General features: G+C 33.0%; 1 protein-coding gene across 1 annotated transcript in view; it reads left to right on the forward strand.

Annotated features, from left to right (window-relative positions):
* BRIP1 (BRCA1 interacting DNA helicase 1) overlaps window positions 1-19,136 on the forward strand; it is a 214,309-nt gene that overhangs the window by 107,198 nt on the left and 87,975 nt on the right. The window contains 1 exon segment of the mRNA XM_072940258.1: window positions 14,530-14,642. Within this exon segment, the coding sequence (XP_072796359.1) occupies window positions 14,530-14,642 (113 nt within the window).

Genomic DNA, 19,136 nt, shown 5'->3' on the forward strand with positions numbered 1-19,136 from the left:
CTTACCTGTAGATGCCAGTAGCAACCCCTTCTCCCCTCCACCAGTTGTAACAACCAAAAATGTCTTCAGATAGTGCCAATATCTTCTGGTAGGCCAAATCACTCTCCTTTGAACACCCTTGCTTTATATAGTGAAATCATACAAGTGTATGTCATGAATTAAAATGAACAATCTGCATTTATTTTTAAATTATTTTTTATCAAGTTGAAAAAAAATCTGATACAGCTTTTACTAAGAGCCTTGTTTATACTAAATACAGTAGATGATTTCTTATATTAACAGTCTCTGAGCTTCTGCCCCTCTCCTAGCCCCTGCTTCTGAGAAGCAATGACTTTCTCTTCTTTTATCCATTTCATCTGGTATTTACCTCCGTATTTTGTCTCTATTTAATCAGTTTTAGACATTAACTATGTACTTCCCATACGAGATAGGATTTTAGCTCACTTATGCCACCTTTCATTTCTTATATCCTCCCAGTATAGTTTTGCAACAACTTTTAAAGTTTAATCCACAATCAATAGTCACATTATTATGACTATGAAAAAATATTGTTCACTGAGGTCAAATGATTTCCTTCCTTTCTTTAACTTTTTAATTTTTTCTTTTAAAAAGATCTTTAAAGAAATCTTCAATAAATATGTCTAACACCTCTCAATACTGTTTTCCTATGAGACCTGTCAAATAATAGGTCAGTTCTTTTCTCCTCTTAAAGACATCCCTTCTGGAGTCTTCTGAACTCCTTCCGCAGTCAAGACTAAGTTGCTCTTTAAGTTTGCTTAATTGCCAGTATCATGAGATTTCCCTTTGCTGTCATACTAGGAATTTTATTTGCTTGTCTTCTGTGTTGGGTCCCAATTTTCCTGGGTCTTAGATCTTCCTCCCATGTCTTGTTTCTTGTTTCATCTTTGTGGTACACATCCTCCAACAGGCTCCCTATGCATCCATTTCCTCAGCCTATCTGGACTCTTCATTTTGAACTTTCACCTCTACTTCATCATTTACCATTTGTCCTTTTCTGCTTTTCATGTTCATATATTTGGGTTTAAGGTTACAGATGTCTTAATTCAATTGAAGATGGAGTCTATTTCTCTTTCTTATTTGATTTCTAATTTGGGGTTGTTTTTTTAAGAGGCAAAGAAAGAAGCAAAAAAAATGTTTTTGCCTCCCCGAAACCAGAAGTCTTCATTACTTTCTAAGGTAAAGTGTGAGATTTTAAAGTACAGTGATTGCATGTGCGTTATTCCCACACTCACACATTCACACTTGAGCTCTGAATCAAACGTTCCTAACAATAATATTGCAAAGGCAGGACATAATAAATGGTTTTTAAAAAACAAACATGTTTGAAAGATAAGTTTGGATGTAATAATAAAAATCTAGATGGCAAAAGTATCATACTTCATTTGTTGGGCTGTGGAGGCAATAGAGTTTTAAGGTTTTAAGCATGTTTTCGGTATTTTCCTATACTCATGTAATCTTTTTTTTCTCACGTGCACACTTTTTCTTGCTTATGTTCGTTTTTACGTGTCATGGTGTTTAATCATGTGAAATCTGAGTCTGAACCTCCTCTCACTGGGATTAGCTCCTACTTTCTGTGCCTGCCATTGCCACAAAAATTCTGTACAACTTTCCCAGGGCCTCAGTGCTTAGGACTGCGTCTTCTGCGTCCACAAGCCTCCTCCATGAGAGATCTTGCTATCTTGCAGGTTGTATTTGAGTAGGTACAAGTCTCAGTCACTTGCTGAATGCAGCACTACTCATTCCCCTTAACAAAACCTTTAAATATTGGCGCATTCCTTTAAGAGCCTTGGGTTTCATTTACAGCCTCACGTTGCTTTCTTATATAAGACGGTATTTCATTTTGTTAGTTGTTATTGCTAGAAGGGTTTATTCATGGTATTTGGCTCTCATATGTGACTTTAACAAGGGAAGCTCTAGATTTTAAGATATATGTAAGAAATAATATTTGGACTCATAGAGGGCCAGTCATGCACTCATTCTGCAGATTACACCTCTAACATTTTACATAGTTCCCTTCAAATATGGCTCATAGGTTGCAAAGTGATCAAAAAATATTTTGAAGAATATTAAAGAGTGCTAATGTTATAATTTCTCAGAAAATTTGAGATCAATTTGCAGAAGTCATTTAGAAAAAGGTTGTTTCCAAACTGAACGCTGTTCTCTGTGTGTCCTGCCAATGTACATATTTTCATTGATATTTGATGAAAAAGTAGCCATGCCATGAGCTGAAGAAACTTGTAAGTCTCCTAAAATAATGTGTCCATGTATTGAGTAGTGTAGGTTAACCACCTTCAAAGAGAGTTGACCCAAGTGTTGAAACTCTGATCTGATATGAACAGCCGTTGTCTCTGTCATGTCATTACGGCTTCTTTCATTTACATGCAGCTGTGTATTACAACAGCATGTAGAGCCCACCCAAACCTATACCGATTTTTAGAAATAAGGGCCAAGTAATGACTCTAGCTCACTTACCTCTAATATATGATGCTTCTGTGTCCATTGTCATTTATTTCTTGAACCAGCTCTGTGAGGTAAGGTGGGCAGAGGAGGAAACTGAGAAAGAAAGCTAAATGGGGTACTGTGACTTGCTCAAGGTCAGACAACTGAGTGTTGAAGCTTTGAGTCCAGGCGATACGCTTTTTCCATTATATCTCTCAAAATAGAGTATAGCATGAATATATACATGTATATGTAGCATTTTCTAGAAATGATAATTTTAGCATTTTCAGGTTTACCTGGGCAATATTTTAGTATGAATAGCCTAATTAAATTGCCACAAAGCCTATTACTCTTAATTCTTCTTTAACTTAGCCCTTTACAGAATAAGCATATATTAGGTTGTTTCTTGGATGTCTTAAAGTAGTAAATGTTTTTTTTTTCTTTTAATAGAAAAATATTAATTTCTGCTTTTTTCCTAGGCTCTTATCTTAACAAATTGTTTTCCTAATTTAAAAAAATCAAGATCTCCACTACCTCGTCTAAAAATAAATAAACCTAGTTACCTCCCCCCACCAAAATAATTAAATAATATAATAATAAATGAAGCATAAAGCTATTAAAAAAAACTGCCTGCCTTTAAAAAAAATCAAGATCTACTACTGCATACTGACAGAGAGCAATATTTTTGCATTATTATTATCTAAAGCATATATTCAGGATTGTTTAATGTTACTGAGTTACCAATAAACTATTATAGTGTAGTAGCTAAATTGTTATAATCAGTTGAGGTTATATGTTATATGTTGAGAGCGAGAGGTGCATGATTTAGGGTGAATATATTTTGTTCTTTTTCTTTTATTTGAAATTTTTAGGCTATTTATTTCAATACTGACAATTTATGACACAAAGTTTAATGTAGATTTCTCTGCAAAGAGTATCTTACCCAAAGCAGTCTTAAAGCATATATGAGATAAATTATATTACTATTACTATGTCTGTTACTATGTCTTGATTCTTATTTCTTGGTAGATTATTCTGGTCAGTTCCTAGTGTAGTATAACAAGGAAAGTAATAATTGAAAACCATTTCTTGTACATGTCTGTGTGTGTGTGTGTGTGTTTGTGTGTGTGTGTATGTATGTGTGTTTTAAGTCTAAAAGGAAGCCTGGCTTCTTAACTCTTGGCAGAAACCCGTTTTTCCCCATTAAAAAAAATACATACACACACACACACACACACACACACACACACTATATTTTGGTTAACTTGATGTTTCAGAAATCTTGAAAACACGCCAGATGAAATAAAGCCAGCTATATTCCTTTTATACAGCTAAATTATTTCACATACAAGATCTTACACTGAGTTTAGAACTCTAACCATTGGAATTTATATTGTGATACTCTGATAAAAGTGTTTACACTGTGATGATATGGAGCAATAAATGTATCTAATGCACAGTCTCTGTCTACCAGATTTGGTTTGCTATAAATGTTTACGTTTTAAGTCCTGTACCTTGGCTACAGATAAAACTATTCTTGAGTGTTTGCTAGACAAATGTGTTTATTTTTCCGAGGCTAAGTTTTCTTAATATTTTTAATTAGTAAGTTTAGCTGATTATTTGTTCTTAGTCTTATTTCAAGGCCTGAACTTTTGTCATAAAGCTTACATAAAAGAAAAAAAGTATATTTTGCCTATATTGATTGTTTTTAGGAAGGTGTTTATTACTGAAATCATAATATATATTTATACAAATTGGAATAAATTCCACAGTCTTTCATATGAGGCAGAAGTAAAGTGAAGAGATGGATTTATAGTTCCAGCTCATATTTATCACACCATTTATTTCTTCAGAAGCTACTTATAAAACTTATGAAAGGCTACTCTTGTACAGAACTATTTAAGGCCAGCACTATTGGATTTGACTAAGTCAAAAAAATAATCTAATGTTCAAAACTGTGACTTAAATTTCTTGTTGACATATACAATATAATCCTTTTGGTTATTTTATATGTGTTACTGCTATGAGTAATATACCTGTTATACTGTTTCCAGTAAAACTGAGTCATTGGAGGACTTAAGGAACTTAGTGTTTCATCTCAAGTATATTGTAGTGGTAAAATCGGAAGCCATAGCCATATAACTTCTGCTTGAATGCTATATGGGTATTTTTGCGTAATTCCCTAGGTACTGTTTCAGTCTTGATTGTCTATCTTTGCTATTCAGGATGCCATCTCTACTTATATCAGGTTAGCCTTTGATGCAGAGATATTTTCAGTTGTCTAGGAACTACCATATTAAGGGTGTTTTTCATTTTGTGTGAACATTGAACTCCAGTTATGAAAAAAAGTACTTTGTGAATCAGTGCAACATCTGAACCAATGGGTTGCAAACACAAGCTGTTACAGGAGTTAACCGATTTATTTAAATGAGTGAGGTGGTTGAGGGTTGGCAAATATTTCAGATTATTTTAAACTACAGTAAAGGCCACACAAAAACAACTTTGGGCCTTCAGTTTGCAAGCTCTGATAAAATAATTTGCCTTCTCTCTGCTGTTCACACACCCCTCCAAAATTACACATACACTAATTTATTGGGGATGGGGTGCAAGTGGTTTAAACTCCTTCCAGAGTGTACAATTAAATATAGCTTTCTATTTTGGGAAAGCCTTGTAAAATGTATTCGAAAAATAATGTTAACTGGTCTAAAAGATCATCTTTCCAAACCACACTTGAGCTCACTTTATGGGGTTTACTTTCTGTCAAAACTTAGAAAAAACATTCACAGTTAACTTCCATAATATAAAATGTCTGTCTCATTAGGCATTAAAGAAGCACTGGTCAACAGGTATAATGCTGTTGGACTGTATAGCTAATGTGAATGTGGACATGACCTCCCAAATAGATCAAAGACTAATCTCTTTGACAGTTACAAGATGGCAGAGCTTGCCATGGGCCTTTTCCTGCTGCACATTGAAACTATTTGTTTGGAAAGCATGCCTGAGGGATGAGAATGTGTTTATAAGGATGAGCAGGTAAAAGTAAAAGGTTGTCTTTTGACATTTCAACTAATCCCTTCCAGCCTTTGGTTTACTTAACATTTAGGCTATTTGCTGGCAGGAGAAGCTGGCTTTTTCACATATGCTTTATGTCATTTCAAATTGCGCATTGATTTTCGTGCCTGGTAATTCCTAAGTGTACAATGAAATAGATTCTGATGTCATTAAAATGAGGTGTACTGGCTTTCTACCTTTTCCAAACCCTTAGTTTCACTTTCCCTAATTAAATGCGTTCCTCCAAAGACAATTTTGGAATTAAATTTTTAAAAATCTTCTTCTTTATATAATAAGTATCTCAAATATTTCTATATATTTTACTTCTGAAAGTATTTTTGCTTTTTCTTTACTTTTTACCTAAAATAATTTCCCTAAGTAAAATATCAGCAGTAGTATTTTAAAGGCTATTTGGATTGTAAAAAGTATTTGAAAATTTGCAAGAAGTTGAAATAATGTAGTCATACATAAAAGTTAATTCATTTTAATGAAAAATAAAAGACCAAAGAGAGAGAATTTCATTTAATCTAATGTTTGCTACATTACCTCTAAATGTTTCATTTATAATTAATATTGCTAAAGCAACTGTTTTCATAGGCAGAGTCATCATTATAAAGTATTTGTCTCAATATAGTACAGGAAATTTGGAAAATCCTTAAGCTATTATGTCTGACAAGGGATAAATGCAAATTTAGGGGAGTGGAATACTGTTAATATAGAGAAATGCTTAGTTACATTTTGAGAGATCGGTAAGAACTGTGTATTTTTCCCAGTTGGATAGACTTTTAAAAGTAGTCTCATAATCTCTAAATATTATAACATACTTCATTGCTGAGTTGTCAGATTTTTTAAAAAATATCTAATATTTCCTATGGTGCCATATTATTTACTATTTATATTACTTTAAAAAGCATAGTCTATGGCACTTAGAGGAAAGTTTACCTCCTTTATCTTCTAGTTATAAAGCTTTAATTTAGACATTTTACAGGTTCTTTTGAGGGAATATAAAATAAAATGTCTTACCTACCAGTTGGAAAGCTACTTGTCAGAAGTGTACTTATATATACGTCAGAAGGTTAATAGTATTATAGACTGTCTTAAAGAGACTGCTTTCTCTTGAGTAGTTCTACAACTTCTTAAAACTATAAATTGTTCATTTGTCTTGAATGTCCAAATTTTTTTCAAGAAAATAATAACTTTCATATGTTTCATCAGGCTTGTACTACAAAAATATACTATTTGATAAATACTTGTCCAGGAATACCACATGGGGTCCTTAAAAACTGCCTAACTGAAGGAAGAAATTCCTACTGTTTCACATTGGATTAACTAGTTGCTAGGAATTATAGTCCACTTGTGAACTTCCAATACTAGCAGTTTGATATAGATGAATAAATTGTTGTCATTAAATTTGAGAACCATTTTTTTATTTTAAGTAAATTTTATTACACATTCCATTTTTAAATACGAAAAGTCAGCCGTAACAGAATTGACTTACCTGTGATCACTCAGAGAAGCTGTACACTGTCCTGACTCTGGAGTTTTCACTCTTAAGAGAAGAAGCTTTGGAGATAGACTAGGTTCAAATCTCAGCTTTGCTGCTTACAGACTGGGTCACCTTCCACATGTTACTTAATTTTTTAAACCTTATTTTTCTAATCTGTAAAATGGGGTAACAATATCTACCTCTTAAGATTGACGTGAGGGCTAGATGAGGTGATAATACCTATTAAGTACTGCACTGTGCATGGAACATTATAGCAGCTCGATAGATGTTGTTATCATTTATTATTAATAAGATCTTTGGTTCCCCACTTTTCCAGTTTTGACTTTCTCATTAGCTAACTCATTATCAATTTCTGTTCTTGGTTTAGAAATTATTTCTTTAATGTGGATTAAGCCAAGTTTATCATCTTCCTTAAACATACTTCTCTTTTTACCTTCTGGATTACTGTATTTCTTCTCTCAGTATCTGGAAACTTTGCAGTCATTTTTTGACTTTTCCTCTTTAGTAAGCCCACATCTACTTTGTCACTTAAGTTCTATAACTTCACAGTGTGTTAACGAACTAGGCCTCTTTTCCATTCCCTTTGCCTGTCCAGGTAAGGCCCTCATTATTCTTGCACCAAATTCATAGCATGTCATGTCTCCATTCCTCACCTCCTCTTACTTCTGTACACTGTCATCAAAGTTAATATTTTAACACTTGTGTTTACTTGATGGCCTCTGGTACTCATATTCTTTTCTGTTCTTTGTAAGCTCTTGCAAGGCAGAAAAATAATTTTTAGCTCTTTATGTTCCTAGTGCCTCTCACAGCTGCCTTGCACACAGCCAAAATAATGAATATTGACTGGAATTCAGTGGGGTTTTTTTAAGTTACCCAAAATTTCTTCTTCCCATTATATCAATTTTTCTACTTTTAATGCTATATTTTAAATGTTTCTACAACATTACTTCTACTTAAGTTCTCTTTTTTTGAGCCTTATTGAGGCATAATTGACTCTGTAGCATTCCTGAGAGCAGCTTAAAACATAACTCCTTTTTTTCATTCAATTAGTGTATGAAAAATATAAAATAATATATAATTTCCTTTCACTCAGAACTTGCATTTTACTCTTTACAGGAGAACTTTTTACAGGAAAAAGCTCATTAACTTATATATTTGAATAGGTCAATCTGATTTGTGTATACCATACGTTTTGACCTTGTATAAAAGTAGTTCACTTTGGGGATGATGTAATTTTTATTTTTAAGATTTTTATGACAACCACATGAAGGCTAGGTATGTGGTTCCCTTTGGTGTGACATTTCTTTTAATAGGAATGTAATCTTATGCCCTTAATTAATTATGAGTCTCTTTGAAAAGGAGAATAATATCAAATTCAACGGCTAGATAGCAGAATTTATTATGATTTCTTTTCCAGCAAAGAAGCAGAAGTTTAATTTAACATAGTCTCTGTGTGTTATTGCCTAGATAGAAAATAAATGTAGATTCAATCATTTGGAAAAGTGAGAAATTCTTGACATCCTTTAATAGTGGAACCTTTGAGGCACTAAATACTGTATCAAGGGTATTAGTACTGTTTCAACTCTGAATTGTAAATTTGTTTAGATCATCACTGGCTACTTTCATATACTTTGATTCTTTTACACCAATATCTTTGGTATGTATGAAGTTATTTTGCTGTTATTGATGTGTTTCATTATTTCTGTTGATCTGCCTTAAGGTTTACTAATTCTCCTGCCTTTTTCAATATGCTGTTAAACCCATCCAATGAATTTATTTTTATTTTTATTTTTTATTTTTTTAGTTACTGTATCTTTCAAGTGCAAAAATTCCATTTGGGTCTTTTTTGTATTCCCACTTCTCTGCTGAGATTCTTTAAAGTTCATTCATTAAGCCATATGTTTTAAAGTTATTTAAATATGTTTATATCAGCTACTTTAAAGTCTTTGCTGCTTCCAGCAGCTGAGCCCTTTCTAGATTGGTTTCTGTTGACGGCCTGGTTTTTCCTTGATTATGGATCATTTTTCTAGTAGTTTCTATTGTATGGTGAACATTGTGAATGGTACATAATAGAGATTCTGGATTCTTTTATCATACTGTGAAGAATACTGATTTTTGTTCAAGTAGTAGCTGATGATCTTGACCTTGAGTGGGCACAATTTGACAATTTTATAGGGGAGATCTGGGAAGAGCTCAAAGTATGTGATCTTTAAACTGTCTCCCCTGTGGTTCTTGTCAGGGTTTTGTTTAAGTTTTGGTGGGGGGGCTACTTTAAAATTGGCATTGCTCTAAATGGTGGTCCTTATTCCTAACATGACACCTGGCCATTGTAAGTGTGTATATGTGTATTTAAATAAAAGACTTGGTTTTTTATTTAAAATATATCCCTTGGCTAAATTTCCACATCAAAACATATAAATCTATTTCTTCTTATATAATAACAATTTTTCTCTCAGGATAAATGTAATATATTTAGTTGATCCACTTGAGGTACGTTTAAGTTGTTTCTTATTTTTCCTCAATACAAACAAAGATGCAGTGAATATCCTTGTACTTGGGGGAAATATAAACACATTTGATAAATATGTGTCAGTATTCTATCAATGCAAACAATGGAAATGTTAAATTTACATTTCTTGGTTTACTGGTAAAATTGAGCATCTTTTCATGTGGGTTACCAGCCACTTATCATCTATCTTTGATGCTCTTGCTTTCTCACAGATTGTTTATTTTTAGTAGTCAGATTTTGTTATTGTGTATGAGCTCATGTGTATTAGATAACAGAACTTTTTCTCCAGTTTTTCACTTGCCTTTGAATGCTATTTATGGTGTTCTGAGGCTGTGAAAGACTTCTTTAATTGGGAGTTAAGAGGTCCCATCCTTCCAAAACCAGGATCAAGGCCAGCAGAAAGTTTACCCCAGCACTGTATGGACCTTTTTTTCCCCCTCAGTTTTTTTACGGTATAATTGACAAATAAAAGTTGCATATACTTAAGGTGTAAAATGTGGTGACTTAATATGCTTATATATTGTAAAGTTACTATTAGGTTAATTAACACAACCATCACCTCACATACTTACCATTTCTTCAGTGTGTGGTGAGAACACTTAAACTCTTAGCAAATTTCAAGTATATAATATATTACTATTGAATATAGTCACCATGCTATATATTCAAATCCTAGAACTTAATCGTATTATAACTGAAAATAACTGATAGTTTATACTCTTTAACCAATATTTTGCCATTTCCTCCACCCCACCCCCCACTGCCAATCACCGTGCTACTCTGGGATTCAATGTGTTCAATGTTTTTGGATGCCATGAATAAGTGCGGTCATAGCTGTATTTGTGTCTGGCTTATTTCACTTAGTATAACATCCTCCAGGTTCATCTATGTTGTTGCAAATGGCAGAATTTCCTCTTTTATGGCCGAATAATACTCCACTGTATACAGATACACACACATACATATTTACATTTTCTTTATCCATTCATTTATCAGTGGACAGTTAGATTGTTTCCATATCTTGCCTATGTGAAGAACGTTGCAGTGAATATGGGAGTGTACACATCTCTTTAAGACAGTAATTTTATTTCTTTTAGCTATATACCGAGCAGTGGTATTGCTGGATTATATGGTAGTTCTATTTTTAATTCTTTGGGGAACCTCCATACTGTTTTCCATTAATGGCTGTACCAATTTACATTACCACCAGCAGTGTATAATGGTTCTCTTTACTCCATACCCTTGCCAGCACTTATCTCTTGTCTTTTTTCTAAAAGCCATCTTAACAGGTGTTAGGTGATATATTATTGTGGTTTTAATTTGCATTTTCCTGATGAATAGTGAGGTTAAACACTTTTCATATACCCAGTGGCCATTTGTATGTCTTCTTTGGAATAGTGTCTGTTTATTCAGGCCTTCTGCTTAAGTTTTTAATCAGAATTTCTTTTGCTTTTGTTTCTGCTTTTTTTTTTTTTTTTAGTTGTTGGTTACATGAATTCCTTATATATTCTGGCTATAAACCTCTTATCAGATGTATAGATTGCAAATATTTTCTCTGTTCCGTAGGCTGTCTTTTCATTTTGTCGATTGTTTCTTTTTCTGTGCAGAAGCGTTTTAGCTTGATGTAGCCCTACTTGTTTATTTTTGCTTTTATTGCTTGTGCTTTTGATATTTTCTTCTAGAAGTTTTATGATCTCAGATCATACATTTAAATCTTTAATTCATTTTGAGTTGATTTTTATATATATGGTGTAATGTAAGGATCCAGTTTCATTCTTTGGCATGTGAATATCCAGTTTTCCCACCATCATTCCTAAAGAGACTATCCTTTCCCCTTTGTGTTTTCTTGGTGCCCTTGTTAAAGGTTAGTTAACAATATAGGCATAAGTTTATTTCTGAACTGTCTAGTCTGTTCCATTGACCTGTGTATCTGATTTTATCCCAGTACAGTACTGTTTTGATTACTGAAGTTTTGTAATATAGTTTCAAATCAGGAAGTGTGTTGTCTCCAGCTTTGTCCTTCTTAACATTGCTCTTGCTATTTGGGGTCTTTTGCAGTTACATACAAATTTTAGAATTGTTTTTTACATTTCTGTAAAAAATGTCATTTGAATTTTGATAAAGATTTTATTGAATCTGTAGATTACTTTGGGTAATAAGGATATTCAAACAATACTAATTATTCCAATCCATAAACACAAGATCTCTCTATGTATTTGTGTTTTTCCGATTTTAACCAATGTCTTACAGTTTTTAGTGCAAAGATTTTTCACCTCCTTGCAATTTATTACAGAGTATTTTATTCTTTATGATGCTGTTATAAATGGGATTGTTTTCGTAATTAATTTCTTTCTTCCTTTCTTTCTTTCTTTCTTTCTTTCTTTCTTTCTTTCTTTCTTTCTTTCTTTCTTTCTTTCTTTGGATAGTTTGTTGTTAGTGTATAGAAACACAACTAATTTTGTATCCTGCAAACTTACTGAATTCATTTATTAGTTCTAAGAGTTTTTTGGTAGAGTCTTTAGGGTTTTTCACACATAAGATCATGCCGTCTGCAAATAGAGACTGTTTTATTCCTTCCTTTCTGATTTGGATGCCTTTCATTACTACTCTGGCTAAGACTTTTAGTACTTTGTTGAATAGAAGTGCTAAGAGTGAGCACCTTTGTCTTGTTCCTGATCTTAGAGGAAAAACTTTCAGCCCTTCACTATTAAGTATGATGTTATCTGTGGTCTTATCTATGTGGTCTTTATTATGTTGAAATCTATGCCTCATTCCTTCTATACCTAATTTGTTGAGGATTTTTATGACAAAAGGGGGTTGTATTTTCTCAAATGCTTTTTCTGCATCTATTGAGATAATAATATGACTTTTATCCTTTATTGTGTTAGAGTGGTATATCACATTTATTGATTAATGTATGTTGAACCAATTTATTTCAGGATAAATCCCACTTGATTGTGGTGTGTGATGTACTGTTGAATTCAGTTTGCTAGTACTTTGTTGAGGATTTTTACAACTATGTTTATCAGGATACTGTAGTGTAATTTTCTTTCTTTTTTTTAACTTTTTTTTAAATTGAAGTATAGTCAGTTTACAATGTTGTGTCAATTTCTGGTGTACAGCACAATGCTTCAGTCATCCTTGAGTGTATACCAATATTCATTTTTATATTCTTTTTCACTGTAAGCTACTACAAGATATCAAATACAGTTCCCTGTGCTATACAGTATAAACTTGTTTATTTCTTTTATATATACCAGTCAGTTTCTGCAAATCTCAAACTCCCAATTTATCCCTTCCCACCCTCTTTCCCCCTGGTAACCATGAGTTTGTTTTCTGTATCTGTGAGTCTGTTTCTGTTTTATAAACAATAGTGTCCCTACCTGGTTTTGGTATGAGAGTAATGCTGGCCTCTTAAACTGAGTTTGGAAGTATTTCCTCCTCTTCAGTATTTCAGAAGCATTTGAAAAGAACTGGTATTAATTCTTCCTTGAATGTTGGTAGAATTCATCAATGAAGTCATCTAGTCCTGAGCTTTCTTCGTTTGGGAGGTTTTTGATTAGTGGTTTAATGTCCTTTCTTGTTATAGGCCTGTTCAGATTTTCTATATCTTTATGATTTAGTTCGGTAGGTTGATTGTTTCTAGAAATTTATCCATTTCTTTTAAGTAATCCAATTTTTTGGTATATAATTAATTATTCCTAGTAGTCTCTTAGGATTCTTTGTATTTCTGTAGTTCAGTTGTAATCTGTGCTTTCATTTATAATTTTAAGTTCTTTTTTTTTTTTTTTTTGCTTAGGTTAACTAGCAAAAATTTATGTTTTATTTTTCTTTAAAAAAGCAACTGTTAGTTTCATTGATCTTTTCCATTGTTTTTTTCTAGTCTGTTTCATTTAATTTTTCCCCTCATCTTAGTTGTTCCCTTCCTTCTCCTAACTTTGACATTAGCTTGTTCTTTTTTCTTCTAGTTTCTGAAGACATAAAGTTATGTCGTTAATTTGAAATCTTTGTTTTTTCTTAATGTAGGCAGTTTTTGCTATAAATTTCTCTCTTTGAACTGCTTTTGCTACATCCCATTGTTTTGGCTTGTTGTGTTTCCATTTTCATTTGTATCAAGTTACTTTTTGACTTTGCTTTTGAGTTCTTCTTTGACCCATTGATGTTCAGGTGTGTGTTCTTTAATTTATACATACTTGTGCATATTTCAGTTTTCTCATGTTAATTTCTAATTTCATGCAATTGTGGTTGGAAAAGACACATGATGTGATTTCAATCTTAAATTTCTTAAGACTTATTTTGCAGCCCAGCATATAATCAATCTTGAAGAATGTTCCATGTGCACTTGAGAAGAATGTGTGTTCTATGCTGTTTATTTAAACCAAATCATAACAATAATTCCATTAAATGTAAATGGCCTAAACATCCCAATTAAAAAACAGGGATTATCAGGCTGGAATAACATAAAAAGAATGAACTATTGATGTATGTTTCAAAATGAATGATTTCAAAATCATTACGCTAAATGAAAAAAGACAGACACAGATCACATACTATATAATAACATTTACATAGAATTCTCAAAAAGGTAAAACAGAAAGCAGATCATTGGTTGACACGATCAGCAATGAAGGGAATTGCATATAGAGGGATAGGAGGGAGTTTTTGGGTACTGAAAATATTCTGAATTATGACTGTGGTGGTGATTACATGACTATGTTTTTAAAAACTTATTTACACGTACATTGGAAGTTTGTGAATTTTATCATATATAAATTATTTCTCAATAAAACTGATATCATCACATAACTAATTATGCATATAGGAATTTAGGTAATATGAAGATGAGTAGGAATGTTTTAAATGAACTGAATAATGTTTAGTACTGTAAAACAAAATCTTTCTACCCCAATTAAGTGATATTGAAAATGTTAGAAGTTAATATGATTTTTTTAAATGAGCTTTAATTATCTACTGTATTTTTTATGTATTTTTAAATTATTAGGTTGAACTAAAGCGACAGTATAATGACCAGCATTCAAAATTAAGAGGTCTTTTACCAGGTCGTCAATGGTATGAAATTCAAGCATATAGGGCCTTAAACCAGGCCCTAGGTAGGTGAGTGGAATGAAATTTAAGGTAACATTACTGTAATATTATCTCTGACCCAGGCTATATGGAGAGCTAGTCTTGCTACTTTATTCCTTGTAATAAATTTTATAAATTTTATTTCATTAGAACCCTAGGAACCTGGTATATTTTCAATGATGTCAGAAATGAAAGTTGAAAAGAGTGGAATAAATGAAGTAAAAAATAAGACTCAATATTTGCTAAAGTTTAAAGATTTATGATTGGTCAATGAATGTACAGCAAAAGTGCTCAGTAAATATTTGTAGAAACTCACCACCAAACAATAACAGTTTTATCTTCTGAACATAATAACCTAGATGATGATTTTATGGGTAAAAAGCAAACCATTTAAGAAACAGTCAACAAAGTGTTCATGGCACCAAAGAATTAACACCAACTAACAATAAAATTTCATTATAATATTCCTTTTTCTAAAGATTCTGGTCCATTAAGTTTTGTGCTTTGTGGAACTAGTTTTTAAATCACCATTTTAGACCATAATTTCATATTGTAGGACATAAACACTTTAAATTTATAAACACTATAATTATTGGATTTTTAATAACCTAATTTAACATTTCATGTTCTCTTTTTATGAAATATAATTAGTTTAACCATGTAATAATTTTTTTCCCGTGAAGCTGTTCAAATAAAAATCAGAAAGTTCAAATAGAAAAACATGAGTTAAAGTAACATCATGAAAACCCAGCCATTTGATACATTTTTAGTTCAGCCAGAAGGCACACAGCTCCTCGTTGTCTGCCCTAACCAATCCAGAATTTAGATTTTTCTCAAGTTTCTTGTTTACTTACATTAACTCATTTACACATAGGCAGACCAGGTTGCATTTCAGTTCAGAGTTACATGTGCTGATGACATAGGCTTCAACAGCTGGATTTAAATCCCAGAACACATCACTTACTCTCCTCCGCCTTATTTCAGAGTGGTATCCTACAGTTGTTTCTCTTCAAACTGAATGATTCAGTTCTGTGTTGAAATTGATATAGTTAAGCTGCTGCCCTTCTCTGCTTAGAAACCCCACTGGTACCTGGCATCAAATTGCACTGGAAATTGTTCTTGAGACGTTTCATCTACTTACTCTTTCTCTCCCTGTGGATTGACCTATTTTGTTTTGTTTTATTTGAATTTTAATATCCAGCAAATAGTTTGTAGGGGAGCCTGAATATTTATTTAAAATTCTTGACTTTTAGTCACTCTTAATTTAAGGAAAACAGATGTTTTTACCTCAGTTGATTATTTTTCCTCTTAATATAAGCATTGCCTTGAATTTCAAGAAACTATTTGAAGCAGAAGTACATTTGTATCCTACTTTGTCATTTATAAGCATTTTCTACATATACAAAACAGGTTGTGAGCGATAAAATTGCTTGTCTGACGTCACATAGCTACTAAATGGGCCTTCACACCTTGACTTCACCTACATTTAAAATCTTGAGGCCTGCTTTTTCATCCTTATGCCCTCCTTCTATCCACTGAAGTTCTCACTATTAAATATAAACATCTCACTGTTGACCATTAAATATACCATATCCTTTCATTACTCTCTGCCTTGGCATACAAGTTACCATGCAATTCATCTGGCAAGTTTACCAGTCAAAACCTAGTTGAAGAGGTCATGTCCTTTATGAAGACTTCATTTCTCCAACTAGAGTTATTTACTCCTTAGGGAACCCATGGCATTTTATACCTATCTCTATTATAGTATATATCTTACTGTATTGGAATAGCCTGTTTATATGTCTGTCTCCTTCCCTAAACATGAGTTACACATTTTTGATGTGTCTCATCTGGGGGCATAGTTGCACAATAAATTCTTATTGAATTAGTGAACATTGCCAGGTTCAGTGCTTTTTCCAATTATACCGTATTGGCCAGAGAGCTTCTAAAGCTTCAAAACATACTTTTCTAGGATTTCAGAAAAAGCCTATATTTATAATATTGATATATAATAGTATAGTTTCAATATTTTGTTAGTTTAGAAATGGATAGCCCAGCTGTCATACTGATTTTCAGGGAAGCAGTATCAACAAGTAGCAACTCATTACCAAGAAACAGCCACTTAAAAATCAAACGAATGTTTTACATCATTTGATAAAGCTCATAATGTGTATTGATCGACATAGAAGGTGCTCATTATACTGAGGCACTCTTCTTATAAGGGATATGTCTGGAAGGTCTAAAGTCAGCGGAAACAAATTGAGTTTAAAAAAATGTTATCTTTTTTTTTAAGCCCACATGGGACTGTTAGAGTATTTGAAGTAATATAAGTCTATGAAATGTAATAACAGCCTTCAGGAATGTACCAGATGGTTTTGTGACCAGGTTACAACTGCACTATAAGTTTCCAAACGGGTCTGCCTTACTAAAGTATAATCTTTGTCTCAAGTGGGCATAATTCATTTGAGCAAGGCAGTATGAAAACAATGGAAAAAAGAAAAGGTGAAACCTTTTTCTATGAACTGTTTTGTTAACTTAAATGCCTCTCTGCCAAAGGATATTTTAAACATAAACCAAAGTGGGACCAAAATAGAGTAGCACCCTGACTTTGCATTGATTTTCAACACTGCTCTATACTATTGGCAATATCCATCTTCCTATCCTGCCTAATTTTATGGTCTGATGTCTCAGAACCTGTGGATTACTTTAAAATATCAAAAAAGTATGTCATATAAAATTTAGATTTTTAAAGTCTGTGGAGAAATCAAACATTTATGCTAATTTTCACCCCCTCTCAAAATCCCATGAGAGTAAAGGAATAAAAATGTCAAACCTACAAAGTTAAAAAAGAGGAGACAATGACAGATGAGTTGTCAATAAATTTTGAACACTGGAAAAGAGATGAATGATTGAATGACTTAGCAGGCAAGAGAAAGCTGAAATTTAAATCTGTAGTCGTGAAAGCTAGCATGGTCCTCCAGATTCAAGCATGGAAAAGCTTAGGGCTTAGGGGCACTCTCAAGTGTCAATTAAAGTAGAGTTAAACTGAAGAAGATTGGTTGCAAGTTAGTGTAAGAAGTGACGAGACAGCCCCCTCCCCCACCTAGGTGTACTCTGTATAGAAAGAACTATAGAGCCTATCTATTCTTTAACTACAGGTACAGCTAAGGATGTATTAGTAAAGATAGCGGTAAGAAAAGTCTTCCTACTAGATGTAAGAACTCCATCCTCTTTTTCTTCTCAGCTCTGAGTAGGCAGACAATCAATCTTTTATCTTCAAGGCAGGAAAGTGCAGTGTTCCTCTTTAAGAAAACTGACCACCCCATGAATAAGGGGCTACAGATAGTAACATAGTGGTCCTGTTCCTACCAGATTACCTTACTGCAAAGCCTTCCAGCCCATAAGCCCCACCAGTGTATGCAGAGATGCCAATCAGCGTTTTAGTGCCTTACTCTTAAATAAATGCAGGGTCTTCACCGGATATTCAGAGAAAGTCTGTGACATGAAAAAGAGAACCCAAAATAATAGCAAATAAAAGCCCTAGAGAACAAAAATAGGGTGGAGAAACTTGCAGAAAACAGAAACAGGGGTTGGCAAACTTTTTCTGTAATGGTCTGCACAGTATGTATTTTATGCTTTTAGGCCACATGATCCATATTCTTTTTTCTTTTTCTTTAACCTTTAAAATGTAAATACCATTCCTAGATTGTAGGCTGCACAAAAACATGATATGGACCAGGTTTTCCCTGTGGGTTCTAGTTTGCCAACCCTTGGATAGAAGAAATTAAAAAAAAATTATATTGGTAATATCCATAGGGAAGTAAGATATTACCTCCATAAAACTGGAACAGAAGATAAGAAAAAACTCCTAAACATTAACACGGTAGCAACAAATTTAAATGCAGAATTGGGCTTAGAAGATAAAATTGAAATTTCTCACATCCAAAAGTCAAAGAGAGAGAAAATGGGAAAGGAGAACCAGAAAATGAGAGAGTCTGTATGCAGGAACCAACTTCTGATAAATAGGAGATTCATCAGAAGATAATGGAGACTCATATGAAGAGATGAGAGAAGTAGAAGAAAAGAACATATCAAAGAAATAATTCAAGAAAAATGCTCAGAATTAAAGGATATAATTTCCTGATTGAAAGGGCCCACGCAAGCACCAGTAAAGGGCAGAAAGCTACAAAGCATCTCACTGTGCAGTTTCAAAGTACCTGAGATAAGAAAAGGTCCTGAACCCTTCCAGAGGGAAAAAGACAAGTCTCATACAGAGATGTGAAATCAGCATTGAAACAGACTTCTTAAAAGCAGCACTGGAAGCTAGAAGACAGATGAAAATTATCTTCAGATTTTTGAGGAAAATTTTTGACTTGCAATCTAAGTTCTAAGCAGCCCAAATGATCAATAAATAAGACAGAATAAAGCCTTCATTATGAAGGGACCCAATTCAGTACTAAAGGCCTTAAAACATTTGCTTCAAATACACACTTTCTCAGAATTCTATTGGAAGAAATTCTCCAT

This window comes from Vicugna pacos, chromosome 16, assembly GCF_048564905.1.
Source record: "Vicugna pacos chromosome 16, VicPac4, whole genome shotgun sequence".
Classification (NCBI taxonomy): Eukaryota; Metazoa; Chordata; class Mammalia; order Artiodactyla; family Camelidae; genus Vicugna; species Vicugna pacos.